Source organism: Protopterus annectens, chromosome 8.part0 (assembly GCF_019279795.1).
Source record: "Protopterus annectens isolate FY-2018-M chromosome 8.part0, PAN1.0, whole genome shotgun sequence".
Lineage (NCBI taxonomy): Eukaryota > Metazoa > Chordata > Ceratodontiformes > Protopteridae > Protopterus > Protopterus annectens.
In genome coordinates, this window is record NC_056741.1 from 547,971,603 (window position 1) to 547,991,663 (window position 20,061).

Consider the following 20,061-nt stretch of genomic DNA (forward strand, 5'->3'; position numbering starts at 1 on the left):
GCATGAAAGACCGATGTAATGGTGTCGGCTGCCTGTTTTTATACCCCTGACGACCTGACGTCAGTCCTGGAGTGACAGCAACTAATGCAGAAATACTAAGTCTCTGGTATTCGGGCCAACTGAGGGCTACCTGCAGGCATATAACCAAAGTGTGATGACTACAACAGTGAAACATGAAGAACATCATCCTTAGCTCTCAGTTCCGAGAAGGAACAAACAGGAGACTTTTGCTTTCTTGATGTCGGTGCCGATGGAGACGTCAGCAACAAGGCACTAGTCTTGGAACCAGAGGCCTTAGGAGATTTGTTGGCCTTAGATAAAGCTTCTTCAAAGGGGGATTTAAGAAGCCATTTAAGAATAAGCTTATTTTGTTGTTCTACCAAGGCCCTAGTACTGAAGTACTGGCAGATAACAGCACTCTATGTCTAAATGAGGAGCACCTAGACATTACATGCAAAATGAATGCCCATCAGAGTTAGGCATTTTTCGGGCGCAGACCTGGCACTGCTTAAATCCAGTCATGCCTTTGGACTTTTCTGCCATATTGACAAGTGGCAGAGAAGGTCAACAAACAAACCACACACATACACAAACAGAAGGCTAGAGTGAAAAGGAGGATGTTCTACCAACAATGGTAGAAAGAAAGTACAGTTGTGTACCTACCATAAATGTAGATGTTCGAGTGTATTCACTGTTGCAGGGATTACACTTGGGTTATCCTGCTGGCAGGCTACCCGCAGTCGGCCTGAATTCCAAAGTCCTGGTCCGGCGTCGGTTGCTGTCGCCTCTTCCCTGACGTCAGTGCGCCAGGGGTATACAAGATGCAACTGACACTGTTTACTTCAGTTTTTCTTGCCCCAGATGTCAGGTGCCCCCAAAAGGACAGGCTAAAAACATTGCTTATAAAAAGCATGCACTAAAAAAAAACAAAACCTTCATCTACAAGGAAATACACCACATAGGTTGTATAGAATAGAGAAGTACAGATAAGTCCCAGCAAAGAAAGGGGGATGGTGGGATGGTAACCTGGACTGCAACAGTGAATACACTCGAACATCTACATTTATGGTAGGTACACAACTGTACTATGTTCATGAGGCCCTGCAGAACTGCAGTAGCAAAGCCTGCTCTGGATTTAGAGTAAAGAGGTAAGTGGTAGTGCTTGGTAAAAGTGTGCAATAAACTCCAAGTTGCAGCCTCCAAAATTTCCTTGGTTGGTACTCCTCTGAGAAAAGCTGCTGATGTGGCTGCTGCCTTGGTAGAATGTGGCCTAATGGCCTTAGGCACTGATTTGCCATGTTGTGCATAGCAGAAATGAATGCAGTGACCTATCCATTTTGAAATAGTCTGCTTTAAGATAGCCTTTCCTTGTGATCCTGAAGCATATGCCACTAAAAGTTGCTCAGTCTTTCTGAAAGCTTTAGTTTTGTCCAAGTAGAAGCGTAGCTGTCTGTGCATGTCCAAAGAATGCAGAAGTCTCTCCCCTTTATTCTGGGGATTTGGATAAAAGATAGGCAAATGAATGGTTTGATTAAGAGCCACACTGGATACCACCTTTGGCATAAATGTTGGGCTTGTCCTTAGAGAAACCCTGTCCGGATGGAAAATGATAAAAAGTTCCACTGCTATTAATGCCTGTAACTCTGAGACTCTTCTTGCTGAAGTTATTGCTAGGAGCAGAGCTGTTTTCCATGACAAGAATTTTATCTCGGCTATATTGGCTGGCTCAAAAGGAGGCAGAGTGAGCTTTTCCAAGACAAAATTGAGGTCCCATGCAGGTATCGGTACTCTCCTTGGGGGTCTTATGTTTTTGGCCCCTCTGAGGTACTGCCTTAGCAGTGGATTTGAAAAAATAGGTGGTTCCGTATTGTAATGAGCTGAAATGGCAGAGGCGTGGATCTTAATGGATGAGAAGGATAGGCCTTTATCCAGAATCTCAGTTAGGTATTGTAAAATCTGAGGAATATTTGGAACAAGCGGGTCAATTCCTTGTGCCGGATTCCAAGCACAGAATCTCTTCCATTTTTCTACATAAGATTTTCTGGTGCTGGGCCTCCTGGCTTCCTAAATAACATCCATAACTGCTTTAGAGAGAGTTGTGTTCTGAGTGGTTATATTATTCACTAAGCAGTCAGATTTAAGGTTCTGAGTTGACTGTGCAGGATCTGATTATTTTGTTGGGTCAGAAGATGAGGAATTTGAGGTAAAGTCCAGGCTGGGCCTTGAGACAAGCTCTTCAGGATTGGGTACCAGTGCTGGCGTGGCCAGTCTGGGGCAATCAGAATCATTTTTGGCTTCTCTTGTCTGACCTTTAGGAGTACCTTGGGGAGGAGAGGCAGTGGAGGAAAGGCATATACTGTCAGGGTTTTCCAGCTGAATGACAGAGCATCCAACTTCCATGCTTGTGCGTGATAGGTCCTTGTGCAGAATCTCTGTAGTTGGCAGTTGTGAGGGGAGGCAAATAGATCTATTTTTGGGCATCCCCATTTCCTTGTTATCATGCTGAAGACTTGTGGAACTAGTTTCCACTCGTGAGGGTCCATGTGGTTTCTGCTTAGTTCGTCTGCCAGAGTATTTGTCTTTCCTGGCAGGAATTGTGCTTGCAGATGCACTTGATAGGCCAATGCTGTATTCCACAAAATCATGGCTTGCCTGCAGAGGGGGTAGGAATGTGTGCCCCCTTACTTGTTTATGTACCACATGACTGTAGTATTGTCCGTCCTTAGCAGTAGTTGTCCTGGATGAAGTAGATCCTTGAAGGCTGTCAGGGCATTCTGTACAGCTAGCATCTCTTTCTGATTGATATGTAGATGCATTTGGCTTGCGGACCATGTGCCCTGAATACATTTTCGTGCCATGTGTGCCCCCAGGCATAATCCGATGCATCTGTTGTTAGAGTCTGCCTGGCTGTGGGTAAAATGAATGGCTGTCCCTTGTTGTAGTGACAGGCCAGTGCCCACCATCGAAACTCCTGTTGCAGACAGGGAATGAGGGTAATTAAAGTTTCCAGGCTGTGGCAATGTTGAGTCCAAACACTTTTTAGGTATCACTGTAGCTTCCTCATATGCAGTCTTGCATATGGAATTAGCAGAATGCAGGATGCCATGAAGCCCAAAGCCTGCAGAATTTTTCTTGCAGATAACTGGGTCTTTGTTGCCAACATTTTGAAGTAAGTTAGTTGCCTTTGTTTGTCTGGCATGAGATAAGCCATCTGGGCAGTTGTATTTAAGCTTGCACCCAGGAATATTATCTCTTGAGAGGGTACTAGTTTTGATTTATTTTCGTTTACCGTGTACCCTAGGGAAATTAGTAATCTTTTTACAAACACCAGATGCTTTAGTAGAATGTCCTTGCTCTCTGCTTGTATAAGGCAGTCGTCCAAGTAAGGATATTTGAATTCCTCTTTGTCTGCAAAATGCAATTACTGGTGCCAGGCATTTTGTGAAGACCCTGGACGCAGTAAATAAGCCAAAGGGAAGTGCAGAGAATTGGTAGTGCATTGAGCCAGCTATGAATCTGAGGTATCTTCTGCAAGATTGTCTGATTGGGACATGCAGGTATGCCTCTTTGAGGTCCAAAGTTACGAGCCAAGCCTTCTTGCCCAGCATGGGGAGAAGTGGCTGCAGTGTCAGCATTTTGAATTTTGGAATGTCCAGAAAAGTATTTAGAATAGACAGGTCCAGTATTGGTCTCCATGCTTTGTCCTTTCTGGGTACCAAGAAAAGCCTTGAGTAAAATCCTTGTCCCTGTTCTTGCTGTGGTACTCGTTGAATAGCCCTCATGTCCATGAGAGATGAAATTTGCTTTTGTGCCTCTGCCCATTGATTATGTGGCAGGTCTGGCATACCTTTTGCCTTTGGAAGGGTGTGAAAGTGGAACCTGTAGCCCTTAGAAACAATATTCAGAACCCATTTGTCCTGGGTGATAGTGTGTCAATTTTGTGAGAAAAGTGCTAGCTTTCCCCCTAAGGGTGCTGCCAAAAGATAAGTGCTTGGTACTGGCAGTGGGAAGTCATTGGGACTGTTTCCTATATGGTTGTGATTTGTTTTCTCCACTTTTGGAGGTTGAAGCACCCCATTGTTTAGGTCTGTACGAGCCTTGGGGCTGAGATCTGCCTCTAGGGCATCTGTATCTGCCTCTTTGTGGCCTGTCTGACACTGGAAAGGACCAATTTTTAGAAGGCCAGTTCCTGCTAAATCTGGGTGGTTGAACCTGTAAGAAATCCTTTACAGTCTGCATAGATTTCGCTTTATCCTCCATTTTCTTTAACACCTCTTCTGCCTTAACACCAAACAAAGTATCATGCTGTAATGGAGCATCCAATAATTTTGTTTAACATGATCAGGCAGAGTCTGTTCCTTTAACCAAGCATGCCTTCGAATGACAGAGCCTGTAACTGCGGCCCTGCAAGAGGCCTCTAGTGAATCAAAACCACATTGCAAAGTATGCTTTCCCACTTGTTCAGCTGCAAGCAATAAATCCTGCGTTTCCTTCTTTTCTGGACATTCAGAGTTTGTCAGCATTTTCTGTTTAAGCACATACATTAGGTATTGCTGATATTTAAGCATGGGAAACTGGCAATTTAAAGCCCTTACAGCTAAAGCAGCAGAGAAGTAAACTTTTTTCCCCCATCTGTCCAGTGCTCTAGAATCCCTATCAGAGGGAACAGGATTTCTTACAGTGGAAGCCTTGATCCCTTTGGGACCCTGAGATATAGTTTCTGGGTCAGCAGCAGGGTTTTTATAAAGAAATTTATGTGAATCTGGAACCCTGTAGTACCTATCTGGCTTAACTGGTGCAGGGGGTAAAGAATTGGGAGACAGGCTGGACTCAGAAAATACATCATCTACAATGTCTAGAACAGGAGGAATAGCAAGAGGTCTGTGTTGAGGCCATAAAAGAAAGTCTCTGAGCCTTTTCTTGGATTCTGAATAATCTTGGCTCTCCCAGTGGAAATGCTCCCACATGGTGTGCAGGGTTTCCCCAAAAGAATAGTACTCAGGAAAAGAGGATGAAGGGATAGATTCTTCAGCATCAGAGTCCTCATAGGGAGTAAGAGAATATCCCTGTTCTGAAGAGGAATCAGATGAAATAGAAACCTGATCAGAGGAATCATAGTCAGTGTCTTGCCTAAGCCTTTTATTAGGAGGGGGATGGGAACCCCTGATCAAAGTAATTAGGTCCTGGGCCATTTTAAGTATCTGTTTCTTAGGCATGGATGACTGTCCAGGAGAATGCTGTACTTGTTTCTTTGTTTTTAAAGGTGTTTTAGACTTTGTCTTTGCTGCTGAAGTTGTCTTGATAGAAAGTTGTGTAGGTCTGAAAACACCCTCAGAAGCCGATGCCTGCTCAGCGGCTCCAGACCCATCTGAGGGAGTAGTTTCTGTAGGCCCAATATCTTGAGTTTCCAGAGGCCTAGTTGTCTCCATGTGGGAGTTAGAGGCGGCCTGTGGCTCTGAGGTAGCGGGTGTCAGGGGCTGCGAAAGTGCCTCATTGAGAACCGGTGAACCGGCGACTGGCCTAGAAGAGGCTTCGTCTTCGGTTTTGGACCTCGGATGCCTGTCCTTTTCTTTTTCCTTGCGCTTTTTATGAACTCCGGTCGTCGGCTGTTCAGACGGCATTATATAGTTAAACCTTTGGCCAAAGTAATGAAAAGCAAAATCGTACCGATGCTTAATAGTGCGTTGGTTAAATCTAGCACAAAACCGACAACTAGCAACATCGTGGTGCGGGCCTAGGCAAGGAATACAGTAAGAATGAAAATCCTTATGAGGTATTTGCTTCCCACAAGAAATACAATTGTTAACTTTTACTGATATCGGTCTGGAGCAAGAAAAAGTTTCCCCAACGGGGTATTTAGCTTTATTGAAGACTTCAGATCTGAAATTCAATTTCGAAAATCTCAGGAGTCAGCTAACCGGCACTTGCGAACTGCTTTTGCTTCGGGCACCACGCAGCAAGAAAGACTGAAGAAAATGGCGTCGGCTGCATCTTATATACCCCTGGCGCACTCACGTCAGGGAAGAGGCTACAGCAACCGACGCCGGACTAGGACTTTGGAATTCAGGCCGACTGCGGGTAGCCTGCCAGAAGGATAACCCAAGTGTAATGACTGCAACAGTGAAACACGATGAACATCTACCAAAACGAAAAAGAGAAATGGAAAGAGGAAGGACTACCAGCAATGGTAGGGAAAGAAAACCAACGGGTAGGAAAACGTACTCACAAGTGAAAAGGTGGGTAGGAAAATGAAGAATATTAAAGTTTTATAGGAAAGAAAGGAAGAAAGACTAATATACTTCAAAATTACTTAGCTGTGATGATTACACAAATAAAAGATGGGAGCTTTCAGGTATGAGCCCTTTTTCGAGTCTTAAAACTTCAAAAGTCCATGTTCTCTTAAAAAGTATCTCTTAACCAATCACATAAAAGATGTAAATAAGTCATAGTTTTCTCTACAACTCTATTGTTTGATGAGAAAATTACATGCAATCATGGCATTTACATGCTAAAAAGGCTGTTCCTACTTCATTGGTCACTACAGAATCAAATGGCCAATAAAAAGCATACAGGCACTTTGAAGTCATTCGTTCTAATATGAAAGCATGGACCAATCACATATAAGATGTAAATAAAAAAGAAGTTATGTACGTACCATAACATTCCATGTTTGTTGTCCTTCATCTCACCTTCTTTCTTGCTGGGATTCGGCTGATTTACTAAAGATCGAGAGCTTTTACTGGCTCTAGGCTACCCCTTATCCCAACATGCCTAGTGGCAGCTACCCAGATCTCGTTTGTAATAGCCCACACTAGACATATATAGTAAAAAAAAAAAAAACTATTTTTTTTACTAAGCTGTTATACATCAAATATGAAGGATAGAGGAAAAGACAATGCATGGTTAACTAACCTGGTATGTCAGCAGGAAACTCAGCCAGTGTAACCAATAAAGAACTCCTCTTGAGCTTCCAGGAAGGGGGAAGGAGGGGGCGACGCAAGAAGGAAGGTGAGACGAAGGACAACAAACATGGAACGTTATGGTAGGTACATAACTTCTTTATGTTATGCTGTCCCATCTCGCCTTCGCTCTTGCTGGTTGGGACCACGTCCTCAGCACCTGGTTCTTAGGTGGCTCACTGGAACAAACTCTTCAGGACCATGGAACCAAAGGATGCCCTGTTCCAGGAGACCACATCCACTTTGTAATGAGAGATAAAGATATGAGGTTTTGCCCATGTTGCTGCAGCACAGATTGAATCTAAAGGCAATTTGGCTTGAAAGGCAAAAGAGGTGACTAAGGCCCTGGTTGAATGTCCTCTGGGCCTTCCTGGAAGTGTCTTTTTAAGCAAACCATATGAATAGGTGATTGTGTCTGACAGCCATTTTGATACAGTCACTTTAGAAACTGGATAACCTTGCTTATTGTCAGCAAAGGATATGAATAATTGGTCTGATTTTCTGAGGTCTTTGGTCCTGTGTAAATAAAAACGTCCAACTGGTGTAATCTATACTCTGCCTTGTTGCCATAATTGGGAAGGAACACAGGAAGCTCAATGGACTGATTTCAGTTATACTCCGAACAAACCTTTGGCAAGAAAGAAGGATTGGTCCTTAGAAAGACTATCTTTGTGAAAAATGAGATACAGTGGGCGAATAGACAAAGCATTTAATTCAGAAACCCATCTAGCTGAGGTTATAGCAACCAAGAAGAGGGTTTTCCAAGACAGAAACTTCAGGGGGCAAGATGCTGCTGGTTCAAAGGGAGGCAGAACCATCGAAGCTAAAACCAAGTTTAGGTCCCGGGGGGGAGGGGGGGGTTTCTCTTACCGGGAGCCGCAAAAATGTTGTACCTCGTAAGAATGCTCTGCACAACTTATGGGACATAATGTTAGAACCCAAGTCTCCTACATGAAAATTGGAAATGGCAGCCAGTTGGACCCTAATGGTAGCTGCAGCTGCCCCTTTTTCGAAGGTTTCACCCAGAAAGTCAAGAATCTTGTGAACAAGAGCCGTAAAAGGATCAATGTTATTACTCTTGGCCCAATAAGAGAACCTCTTCCATTTGCTAGTGTAAATCCTCCTGGTAGTGGGCTTGTGGGAGGACACCAGAATGTGTTGTACAGCAGGGGAAATGTTTGGGTGCCTGGCTAAGACTGGAAGTGGAGTAACCAAGCAGTCAGCTTGAGAGTTTGAAGAGATGGGTGAATCCCGCCTGACTGATGCGTCAGAAGGTCCGGAACTGGGTCCAGTATCCAAGGATCCAGTTAAAGATGATGGCAAAGAGACGGAAACCATATCTGATGAGGCCAGTAAGGAGCAATGAGGATGAGTTTGCAACCCAACGATTTTGCTTTCTGAAGTACCTTTGGAATGAGAGGGAAAGGTGGAAAAGCATATAGTAGACCAGGAGGCCAATCGTGGACAAGTGCATCCCTGGGTGACTGTCCCGGAGGGGGAGGTAGGCCAAAGTAGCTGCTGCATTTGTTGTTTAGGGGAGTGGCAAAAAGACTGCAGCATGGCTAGCCCCATTTGCGGAAAATAAAGTCCGCAACTTCTTGCTTCAGGGACCAATCCTGAGGCATGAGGATAGCCCTGCTGAGCCTGTCCGCTATCGCACTGGATCTTCTGGCAATGTGCGTCGCAATCAGAGAACGTTGGGAAGACATCGTCCACTGCCATACTCAAAGCACCTCCCGACACAAGGGGTAAGATCTGGTTCCGCCCTCCTTGTTGATGTGCCATACCACTGACATATTGTCTGCCTGGATTGCAATGGTCCCGGTAGGTAGAAAGTCTTGAAGTGCTTGCAACGCCAGAAGCACAGCTCTCATCTCTAGAACACTGATGTGCAAATGGTACTCATGAGGTTGCCACATTCCTTGGACAGTCCGTCCCAGATAATGCCCCCCCAAATCTGGGAAGCGTCTGTGGTCACTGTGAATACTGGATGGGGGTCTAGAAAGGGTCTGCCCAGTATCAACCTGGGGGGGAGACAAGCCACCATAGAAGATCTTTTTTGCAAGATTCCGTGATCAAGATCATGTGTGAAATTGGCAAATCCTGGAAAGACCACTGAGCGAAAAGAAGCCACTGTAGAATCTGTATGTGGAAGCGTGCTAAAAGAACTAGCATAACAGCTGCAGCCATTGAGGCCAATACTTGTAAAACTTGTCTTGCCTGAACTCTCGTCTTCTTTATGAGAAAAGAAACTTGCTGACAAATGGCTGACACCCTGTCTTGAGAAAGTTTTGCTATCATGTGTCTTGTGTCTAAGTCTACCCCTATAAAGATAATAGACTGACAAGGCAACAAGACAGTTTTTTCGTAGTTTATGGTGATGTCTAACTGGGAACAAGTTTGGATTGTATAGTCCTGTGCTCTGATCAATTGATGCTCGGTGGTAGCAGTGAGGAGCCAGTCGTCTAGATATGGAAACACCTGGAATCCTAGATGCCTCAGGTGAGCCGTGACCACTGCCATACGCTTGGTGAACACCCTGGGGGCTGTGGTGAGACTAAAGGGCAGGGCTCTGAACTGATAATGACTGGCTCCCAGCCAGAAGCATAGGAATCTCCTGGATTGCCTGTCCATTTTTATATGGCAGTACGCATCCTGCAGATCTGTGGAGCACATCCAATTGTCCTGACCCAAGAAGGGAAAAATGGACTGCAGTGTCACCATCCAGAACTTTGTCTTTTTGACCGATTGGTTTAGCTTGCTGAGATCCAAGATTGGTCTCTAGTCCCCTGTCTTCTTTGGAACTAAAAAGAACCTTGAGAAAGTTCCGGATCCGATTTGGTCTGCGGGGACTTCCTGGATGGCTCTTTTTCTAGCAATCTTTGAGCCTATAGGAGTGCATGATCCCAAAGACTGGGTAGAACATCTGGGATAGAACGTTTGTCTTTCTAGGGGAACTGAGAAAAGGGAATTTCTGGATATTATCGACAGTACCCATGTTTCTCTCATGATAGATTACCAGGCTGCTGGGTACAGTGATAATCTGCCCCCAACTGCCTCCAGAGGTGGACAGCCAGGCCTCCCTTCAGGAGTGCTGGAAGGGCCTAGCAGAGAAAGTATCTCTGTTGCCCTATTGTTGCGGATCACCTCTGCTGCGAGGGCGGCATCTTCTGTTGTTGTTTCCTCCTCTGCCCCTGGGGGAAAAATCTCCACGTGTGTCAAGGGAAGATCCCTGGGATTTTCGGAACCACATCTTTCCACACTTCTGACCTTTAGGATAGGGTCTAGATGGAGTGTAAAAACAGATTCCCATGGCAGAGAGAGAGTCTTGCCATCCTGTTCACACCCGGTGAGAGTCTCTTTTACCTGAGGCCCGAACAGGGACGAGCCATCGAAGGGGGTGTTGGTAAATGAAGACTTAAAAGGTTCTGCAAATTGACAAAGACGCATCCAGGAGTGTCTGCGTAAAGCTACTCTGGTACCTGCTTCCCTACTCACTCCATCTGCCGCATAAGAAATGAGCCTCATGGAGGAGTTAACCACGGAGGTAAAGGTCGCAAGCTGGGAAGCTGCCCTGTTTGCAACTCCCTCAGCTGCAGGATCTTGCAGGGTATCTCCTAGCTCCTTCAGGAGATCCCTCTGAAGTCGTGTGAAGTGTGACACGTAATTCAGTGACCTGAAAATAAAGGTCAGTGAAGAAAACATACGCTTCCCATACCTGTCCATCGTACAAGACTCTTTGTTCGGCGGATGGACAGATGAAGAAGATTCCGCAAGTTCCTTCTTGGTGGCTGCTGCCACCACCATGGCATCAACAGAGACCCCTTTGAATAGGAAAGATTTATCTTCTGGAGCTATAATAAATTTGTTTGGTCTCCTCTAAACTGGTTCCATGGTCTCTGGAGTGCTCCATGCCTTTCGACTCACTACGGACAAAAGTGAGTCGAAAGGCTGAGACACCGATGAGGTGGAGGGTCGGGAACCAAATGCATCCAGGTAGACAGACTCGTCCTCAGAAGGGGCTAGGGGACTTCCAGTCACCCCTCGGTCTAAGGATTTCCAAGATGTCTGAAAATGAGACATCCTCAGAGGGGGACCGTGGGGACCCTTCTGACTCATCCAAGTCTGTATCCGAAAAGATAGAATCAGGGGAGTCTAGATGCTTCCTCTTACACTTCTTCCGAGGGACCTCTTCCGAGTGTTCAGGGGAGGTTTCGGAAAAAGTGGGGTCACTCAGTGGGGCGTCCTGGGGCACTAGGTTCCATATGCTTTGGCAGGAGGAGGGACAAAGGCTAGCACAGGCACCAAGGGAGAAAGAGCCAATGGAGCCGAGGGTGAAGCAGTCCCAGGAGACAGCACGCTCCTCATCACCTCAAAGGCGCCACAGTCCCAAGTCGAAGGAGCCACTGGCTCTGAAGAGCCCAGAGATCTCCTTCAAACTGGGAGCTATGGTTCCGAGGCCGATGTAGGAGCCAAGCTCACCTGTGCCGAAGCTCCGAGAGAGAGAGAGAGAGTGGGGTCACACAAGGGTCCGATGCCACTTACTTCCTCGGAGCTGGAGAGAGAGCTTCGGCACCCAGATCCCTCAACGGACTGAGACATCGAGGAGATCAGAACGTTCGTCGGAACCGATAAGGGAGAAGAAACCGGAGCCGGTGGTTCCACCACCATGACCTCCATGCACTCCTGCTCCGAGCTCAAGAGAGTCGGAGGAGGAATCAATGGAGTAGCTAGGAGGGCAGAAGGAGCCAATTCCTTATGGGCTGGGCTCGAAAGTAATTCAGCAAGTGCCTGTGACTTGAGGAGCCTGTTGACCACTCTCTCCACGTTGTGATCCAAAAGCCTGGAGGACCGAGAGGAGTGTGAAGATGACCGGTGACTGCCCGTTCCAGGCTGCAGCAGAGGGGATTGTGGAGCGGAGCGTACCGGCTCCAAACAAGAAGACCTTGATCTCTTATGGGTTCGGACTGGCTCAGAGGACACAGATGGAGCAGCCAGAGACTTAGCTTTGTCGGAGTCAATGCTGGGAGCAGACAGAGCCAAAGGCTTCTCAGTGATTTTTGTCTGTTCCGAACTCAGAACCGATGGCTTGGAGTGTTTCTCGAACAATCTGGCTGGCTGAGGACCCTGAGACGAGGAATATTGAGGGTTCTTCAGGAGGCCACATAAAATAAGCTTATTTTTCCTCACCTGCAGCACTCTTGGAGCTGAAAGCGTGGCAGATGGAGCAAGAGTCCTGCAGGTGAACAGCCCCTAAACAATAAACGCAACTCATGTGCCCGTCCGTAAGGGATAGTTTTTGGCAACACGAGTCGCATTTTTTAAACCCAAAGGGTTTTGACTTTTTAGACATATTAACTCTAGTCAGGAAAAAATTTACAGAGAAAAACAGAAACTATCATTAACAGCACACAACAAGTGACAGCAAACAGGCTGACAACAAAAGGAAGAACCTTATCTAAATATATATTTATTATTATTTTTTTTTTTTAAAGGGAAGAAGAAAGAAGGGGGAAGTCTCTAACTTAAACAGCAATCCCAGAAAAAGGGTGAGGAAAGGGAAGAACCCTCTAACTTAAACAGGCTCTAAGGGGAAAGCAAGGCCTGAAGAGAAAAACAACAGCCAAAAAGCACCACAACAAGCAGAGAAAGGGTCGTTAGACCAACGGGGGATGAAACACACTAACGAGTCAATATAACCACTAAATATTAGAAAAAGTAGTGACAAATAGAAAAAGCACAAAGTACTTAGCCTGAGGCAGTAGTAGCTATCTCGACGCTGCAAGCAACAAACGAGATCTGGGTAGCTGCCACCAGGCATGTTAGGATAAGGGGTAGCCTTGAGCCAGTAAAAGCTCTCGAGCTTTAGTAAATCGGCCGAGTCGGAGCCGAGGATCGGCTCCGAAGCCAACCAACAAGAACAAAGGCAAGATGGAACAACATAACATTCATAGTTTCTGTAAAGCTCTATTGGTCGATCAAAAAACTGGATACAATCTTGACATTTACATGCTAAGAAAGCTATTCCGTCTTCACAGGTCAATACAAGAATTGAATGGCCAATTAAAAGCATACAAACACTTCCAAATCACTGGTTCTAGTATAAAATCATGGGCCAATCTGAATTCAGATATTAAACTATCTTAATTGGTTGTACAAAAATGCTGTTTAACCAATAAGTAGTCTACGTACGCGAGCAAGCTATTAGTGTTACCATATGAACAAGGACCAATCCAGAATCAAACATGTCTATTGTGCAATTTTGCACTGCATATTTCCTAAGTGCAACTAAACCAATTCAAGAAATAAAAATCGCAAATCAAAACAAGCATATTATCACACACACACACACACACACACACACACACACACACACACGCACACATGCACCATGTACACACATATAGCACCAAAATTACGTTCATATGTCCCATAATAAAAACACATCTAAATATAAAATACAAGCAGCTGAGCATGAATGGCTAACAAAGACACAAATACAGAAACAGAACAAAGCAGATGGACATAACATCACTTAATAAATACCAGAAGCCACTAATGCTCACACTGAATATAGGAGCCCACTTCTATCAGCATATGTACATCTAAAATATATCTTTAGATGTCTATGTATTTGTGTCATGTCTAAATAATTAAGTTATTAATATCTGAGTCTATGTTTCTTCAGAACCAGTTTGAGGGGTAGTCAAGTATTTAAGCCTGGAAACACATAAGCTCGTAGATCTCCTATCCAGTTCATTTCAGCTAACTCAGTCTTAGCTACAATATCTCCACCTCAAGAGTTGGGATATACAATCTGATGTACCAGAAAAATAAAAATGTGGGAATCATTATCTAAGATACATTTCATTAAACGACTCTTTGTATCTTTCAGGCAGTATCACTAACATGCTTGGAAAAAACTATAATTTACTTGCATCTTACATGTGATTTGTCCAGGTTTCTATATTAGAACCAATGACTTGGAAGTTCCTGTATGCTTTTTATTGGTCATTTGATTCTATAGTGACCAGTTCACATGTTCATAGGTGTGTACTTGGCTAATGGCCCTGGAGCCTTTACAAGCCTAGCCCATCGGATTACCCTGGCATCGTGCCACCTGATCTTAGTTCCCAGTGCCTCTGTCGAGTAAAGCCACTGGAGTGATCCCTGGGGTGAATTTTCTATTTCCCATCCACTCATCAACACTGAAGAAGGAATAGCCCTTTTAGCATGTAAACATCATGAATGGATGTAGTTTTCTCTACAGCTCTATTAGCTGATCAGAAAACTATGGCTTATTTACATATGTGATTGGTTAAGAGATACTTTTTAAGAGAACGTGAACTTTTGAAGTTTTAAGACTTGAAAAACAGCTCATACCTGAAAGTGGTTGTCTTATATTTGTGTAATAGTAATTTATTTTGCTTTATTAAAGTATTTGGTTTATGCCTATCTCTGTGTTGGTTTCAGTACTTTGTTTCTACGTATTTATACACAAGTTACAGTACCTACCTTTAGTGGATGGGATCTTCCTTGTTTTGTTTTTTTGGTACACATACATATAATACACACACACACACACACACACACACACACACACACACACACACACACACACACACACACATATAAATACATATATGTATATAGTTACCCAAAAAGTGGTGCAATGGTGCAAAAAGAACAAATAAACCAAAAAATGCACCACCAGGGTTTCCGGACTCCACACAGATTTATTTAACACAAATTGTTAAGCGCTTTCATCAATCCAAGTTGACTTCATCAGAACAATTAACTCAGTTGTCTGTGGAAGAATCCATAGGAATTCCTTTGGATTTTTCCACGCACAACTGAGTTAATTGTTCTGATGAAGTCAACTTGGATTGATGAAAGCGCTTAACAATTTGTGTTAAATAAAACTGTGCGGAGTCTGCAAACCCTGGTGGTGCATTTTTTGTTTTACATATATGCATATACATACATATATATATATATATATATATATATATATATATACACACACACACACACACACACACACACACACACACACACATACATGCACAACTCCAGTAGAATATTATAAATCAAAGTAGAAATGGATAATGATTTACTAGGGGTCCTTAAGGAAAATAACACAAACAGTACAGAATATTACATCTATAAATGTTTGTCTGATAGTAGCGGTAGAAAAAACAAACACAAAAGGGATGGAATTTGGTGGAAATGAGCAAAGGACCCAAGTTATTGGGAGCAAATAACATGAAAGGGAAAGGTAACAGTGTGTGATCAGGCTGGCCAGAAATTTGGACTGCAGGTTAGAGACTGCCTTACCTATCAGGTATTTGTAACACAGTATGGGGAAAGAAAAAGGGGTAGGACTTCTAAGTGAAAGATCAGCTTTGGTAGAATTTTGGTTGAGTCTAGAACAGAAGCTGCTATTAAAAAAGGGTTAATTAGTAAGGTGTACAAAACACTGTATTGTAAGTGTAAGAATCGCAAAATTGGGAAAAGAAAAATGAAAGGCGATTTACAAAGGAACATCAGGGAAGAAATTTGTAAGGCTCTCAAATATGCAATACTATCCAGGTTTAGCAGCTTTGCATGGAAGTTTACGTAGATATTTTTATACCTCAAGGACACTTTAGGGGATTTTTCTCAGGCAGCTAGCAAATGCTACAGGTGTGATGGACAAGAGAGAGGTCACCGAACTTTGGTACTGATGGGAAAACATTTGGCTATACCTAAGGAAAACATTATTTTGAGCTGGCATACAGCATCTGAATTGCATAGACATAGTAAGGCCTTGATACGTTTACTGGCTGCCAAAAATGGAATTACTAGAAAATGGAACTCAATACCTAAAACAACTGTCACATAAACATTGACTATTGTAAATACTGAACAGGAGGAATAATCTTTAGAAAAGGAAATAATACATGTAATAAAAATAAATGGAACTTGTGGAACAATATATGCAGAACAATGTTTAGGAGGCAAAGTGAGATTAAAAGGAAAGATGGAACTTTGCAAGTTATGAAATGTTGGGAGTGAATGAAAATTGTTAAAAAAATAAGTGCGTGCATGCGTGTGTGTGTAATATAGATATAAATGTACACAGACACCTATAGATAGATGTATAAATATAAAAATGCATCTATAAACATAGGAAGACATTAACAATAGAAACGGTCATTAAAACGTATTTTCTATTAATGTATATATACCCATATTACAAATGAAAACTTGATAATTTAATAAAGATGTTTTAAAAAAGGAAATAGCCAGAAAAATTGAAAAAATATTTAAGCTTGCTACACTCTTCTCCGTGATTAAGATTTCCTGAAGAAGAGTGCCGAGATTTCTCTATCCTTAAATATTTTCTAATAACAATCTATGTTTTGGATTCACTACTTGCTTTACCTGGAAGATATTTTTATTTTATGGAAGGTGGGAGATAAACATGAAGAATTTATGGAATAACATACAAAGCTATGTCAAACCCAGAGCTGTTGGACATGCTCCACTTAAAGAAATCCTAATCCCTCTGAGCTACATGCTCTACAGACCTAAACCTGGTCACCACACTAAACAGAACATGCTGGAGGGATAGATTCCTGTCCCACAGACTTCCCATACTCTGGAACAGACTACCTATGTCAAACAGAGCTCCTCATTAGCACTCTTCAAGAAAAATCTTGATGATTGGATAGGTAAATAGGAAATTCACCCCGGGGATCACTTCTGTGGTTCTGCTTGACAGGGGCACAGGAAAATAATTTTCTAGGGTGGCGAAAGCCAGGGTACCTTTTTGGCTAGGCTTGTATAGGCCCTAGGGCCAATAGCCTAGTACCTACCTATGAACAACATTAATCACTTAAGATCCTTGCACACCTTACACACCGGCACAGATCACTGTATCAGTACAAATATGATTCCTTGGCTAATGGAACTCAAAAACAGATGAAACAAAAAAAAAGCTCTGAACTAGTTATACAATTGTTTTTTTTTTTATCTCCAGGATTCAGTCCCCCCAGGAAATATATCAACTTGTTCATTATTTTCCCCATCACCCATCTATTCCACAACAAGGGCGAGAGCCTTATAAACCCATTTGCTCCCCTTTTGAAGGTGAAAGTCAGATGCCAAGGAGGCTGTCATTCATGTGGACTCACTTGAAGCCACTGCTCTAGCAAGGTTCCTTATGTGCCTGCTTGGTTTATATGTGTCATAAGTTATATTGACTCAGTACTGCACCCTCAATTCCCTGCACTCCTGGGCAAGCTGTTGTTGACAGCTCACTTCTACTGGTTCCTCCAGCACTTGATCTGAATGTTGAACTTTGGTCATCTGGCTTATAGCAAGGGTTTTACCTCCTTACACAATGAATATAAGCAAGTTTTTGAATCCCAAGATGTGAACCACAATACCTTTGCCTCTACTCTAGACAGTAATTCTGAGCATGGTACCATGTGTGATGTCTAAGATCCCTCCCTTAGCACTCAGTCTTTCTTTATCTTTCCAGACTAATTTGACCTTGTATGGACAATGACAGCCAACATGCTATCTCATACACCTGATACCCACTATCTTTTCATTCATGGTACAAAACAGGCACTTTACCTATATGTACTGTCAATACCATAAACCTGTTTACTTGAAAGCAGAATTGTTATTAAATATAAAAGCCATTTAGTCTTGAAAAAAATATGTACCGATAAAGTGGGATAGTGCAACACAGATCCAAGTCAAAGGTGATAGCCAAAGTCAAGCAAAAATATTTTTAAGTAGGCTTGTGTGAAGACAGTGAAGAACACGTTAAGTACACCACTTCACTGTAACATTTGATAACAACTAAGTTCTGCCAAGCTTATAACAATAAATGAGCATGTCTAAACTGTTTTGAACTTAGTAGTTAAAATATTTTGTGCTTTACTTTTCAGCTATGTTCCACATGAGGAAGAAGATGAGGAAAACTGAATCCAGGTCATTAGCAGTTTAGTACATAATGTTCTGTACAAAGAACACAAGTCTCTCTTCTAGGTACTCACCTAACTCCAAACTGCAGGGCTGTGTATTACATTCCTGCTTATCAACTGGCTTCTCTTCTGGGTCACACAGATCACTAACAGCCTTTTCCTCTGTCAAGCACCGCACTTCTCTCATCTGGACTCCACCTTGGCAAGACTTAGAACACTGAAAATAATACCAAACATACAGAAAACCTATTATTAATTTTCAAATCCTACAGTGCAATCTAAATTCAAATTAGTAAGGTTAATTTAGTAGTCCTTAAGATAAAACATTAAGGTAAAAAGATGACAAGGCACCTTTACATGATCACCAGAGCTATAATAAAAAAAAACAACTTGAAGGTCAGCTCTGCAAGAGCTACTGGCCACAAATATTGGCTACAACAATCCAAAAATTTTATTTCAGAATATTTTAACACCAAACTACCATGGGGAGAGGAGGAGAGAAATGTAAAGGTCATCATTTTACCTTGACTGACCTATAGTAACACAGAAGAACTTCCTAGCTGTATCAACCACACAAAAATATAACCTGCTTCAAACCATATTTTCTATACACACCTTGTAACTTTCATTGTTTGTATAATAGTATTGTTCCAAAGAAACTCTAGATAAATTTATTCATTAAGTATTACATATCATTTTCTTTAACTCTGTTAAAGATGTTTTGCTCTGAACAATTTGCTCTGTGTCATAACTGCTCTCTAAGCCAGGGTCGTGGCTGAAAAGGAATGATGACCTAGCATACTTACTGTTATATTTAAAACAGTATCCCACAGCTGTATAACATTCAAAAAAGATACAAGTGACATAAGCTGTGTAAATCTGAGAGCGGAAGAATAAAGTGTCATTTTACTTTCTACTGCTCTTTTTGGCCTCCTCTGATCTGCCTGTGATGATCAAACCATTATAGCCCACTGATCCATACATTTCTACTACATCCCTGGAGTAAAGGACCTCAAACACAGAAGGCAAGGGTAGGAAACTTTTTTCTCTTTTCTCCTAATTCCTCACCCTGCTGGCTGCTAGGCTTGAAGCAATGCATAGTACACTACGTCCCCATAATGGAGCATGACTGTACAGCCGCTGTGCCTAGCTGGGTCTATATCATGATATCGACATCTTAAAATGTCGAATCTCACTTGTTCGACACAAAAATGTCAAACTCCAACTTTCCCGAACGGCCAAATCACTGATTTCTTTCCAAAGGAAAGAAATCTGTTGGCCAAACACCAATGCCACACAAAAACAAACATATTTAAGTGGGGGGCTTCGACCCCCACACCCCCTAATTAAATATTCCAACTCCGAGACCGCACTACAGTCAGGGAAAGGGCAGGTGTAACAGAATGGCCAACCAATTTGTTTCCGCTGGAAAGAAATCGGTGATTTGGCCGTTCGGGAAAGTTGGAGTTCGACATTTTCTTGTCGAACAAGTGAGATTCGACATTTTAAGATGTCGACCTCATGATATAGACCCGCCTAGCTGCCTAGTTAACAATGCTCATCTTTGTCAACTTTGTGTCCTCAAGTTCCACCTTCTTACACAAAACATGCAATTGACATTTGCCACATGTGTGACTCTTTTAGTGAGATATTTACCAGCCCCTCAACCCTGAGATGGACAAGCCAGGACTGGTCATTCACACCCACTCCATCCCCAGTGGCTCCTCCAGTACCTCAACCACTAAATCAAATCTGGGTACTCTGAGCTGTAGTCACCGCTTTACCTCTCTTGGATATGAATCACTGCTTTAACTCTCTTGGATATGAAGCCAAATGACAATAATTTTTAAAAGTGTGTACAAATGAAAAACAGTGATACTGTAGCCATTAATCTGAAGATATTCTAAGCACTTCTGGATGGTGTTCAACCACTTCTAGGACATGCACGTGGCATAGGAATCACAGGAAATACACGACTGTTTGAGCAAAGGCCATAAATACCTTGTGAATAACCACCCTTAAGACTCTACTGCATTTTTCAAGGAAGGCAAGGCCTTCAAGTCCTGAAGTGAATTCTAGAGTACCATCCAATTGTCCAAGCTATGCCTGAAGATCAGCAG

General features: G+C 42.9%; 1 protein-coding gene across 1 annotated transcript in view; it reads right to left on the reverse strand.

Moving 5' to 3' along the window:
• The window catches only part of LOC122808922 (thrombospondin type-1 domain-containing protein 4-like), a 2,399,573-nt gene that overhangs the window by 110,116 nt on the left and 2,269,396 nt on the right, over positions 1-20,061 (reverse strand). Inside the window, exon 17 of the mRNA XM_044080057.1 lies at positions 18,014-18,158. Coding sequence (XP_043935992.1) covers positions 18,014-18,158 — 145 coding nt within the window. The remainder of the gene's footprint in view (positions 1-18,013; positions 18,159-20,061) is intronic.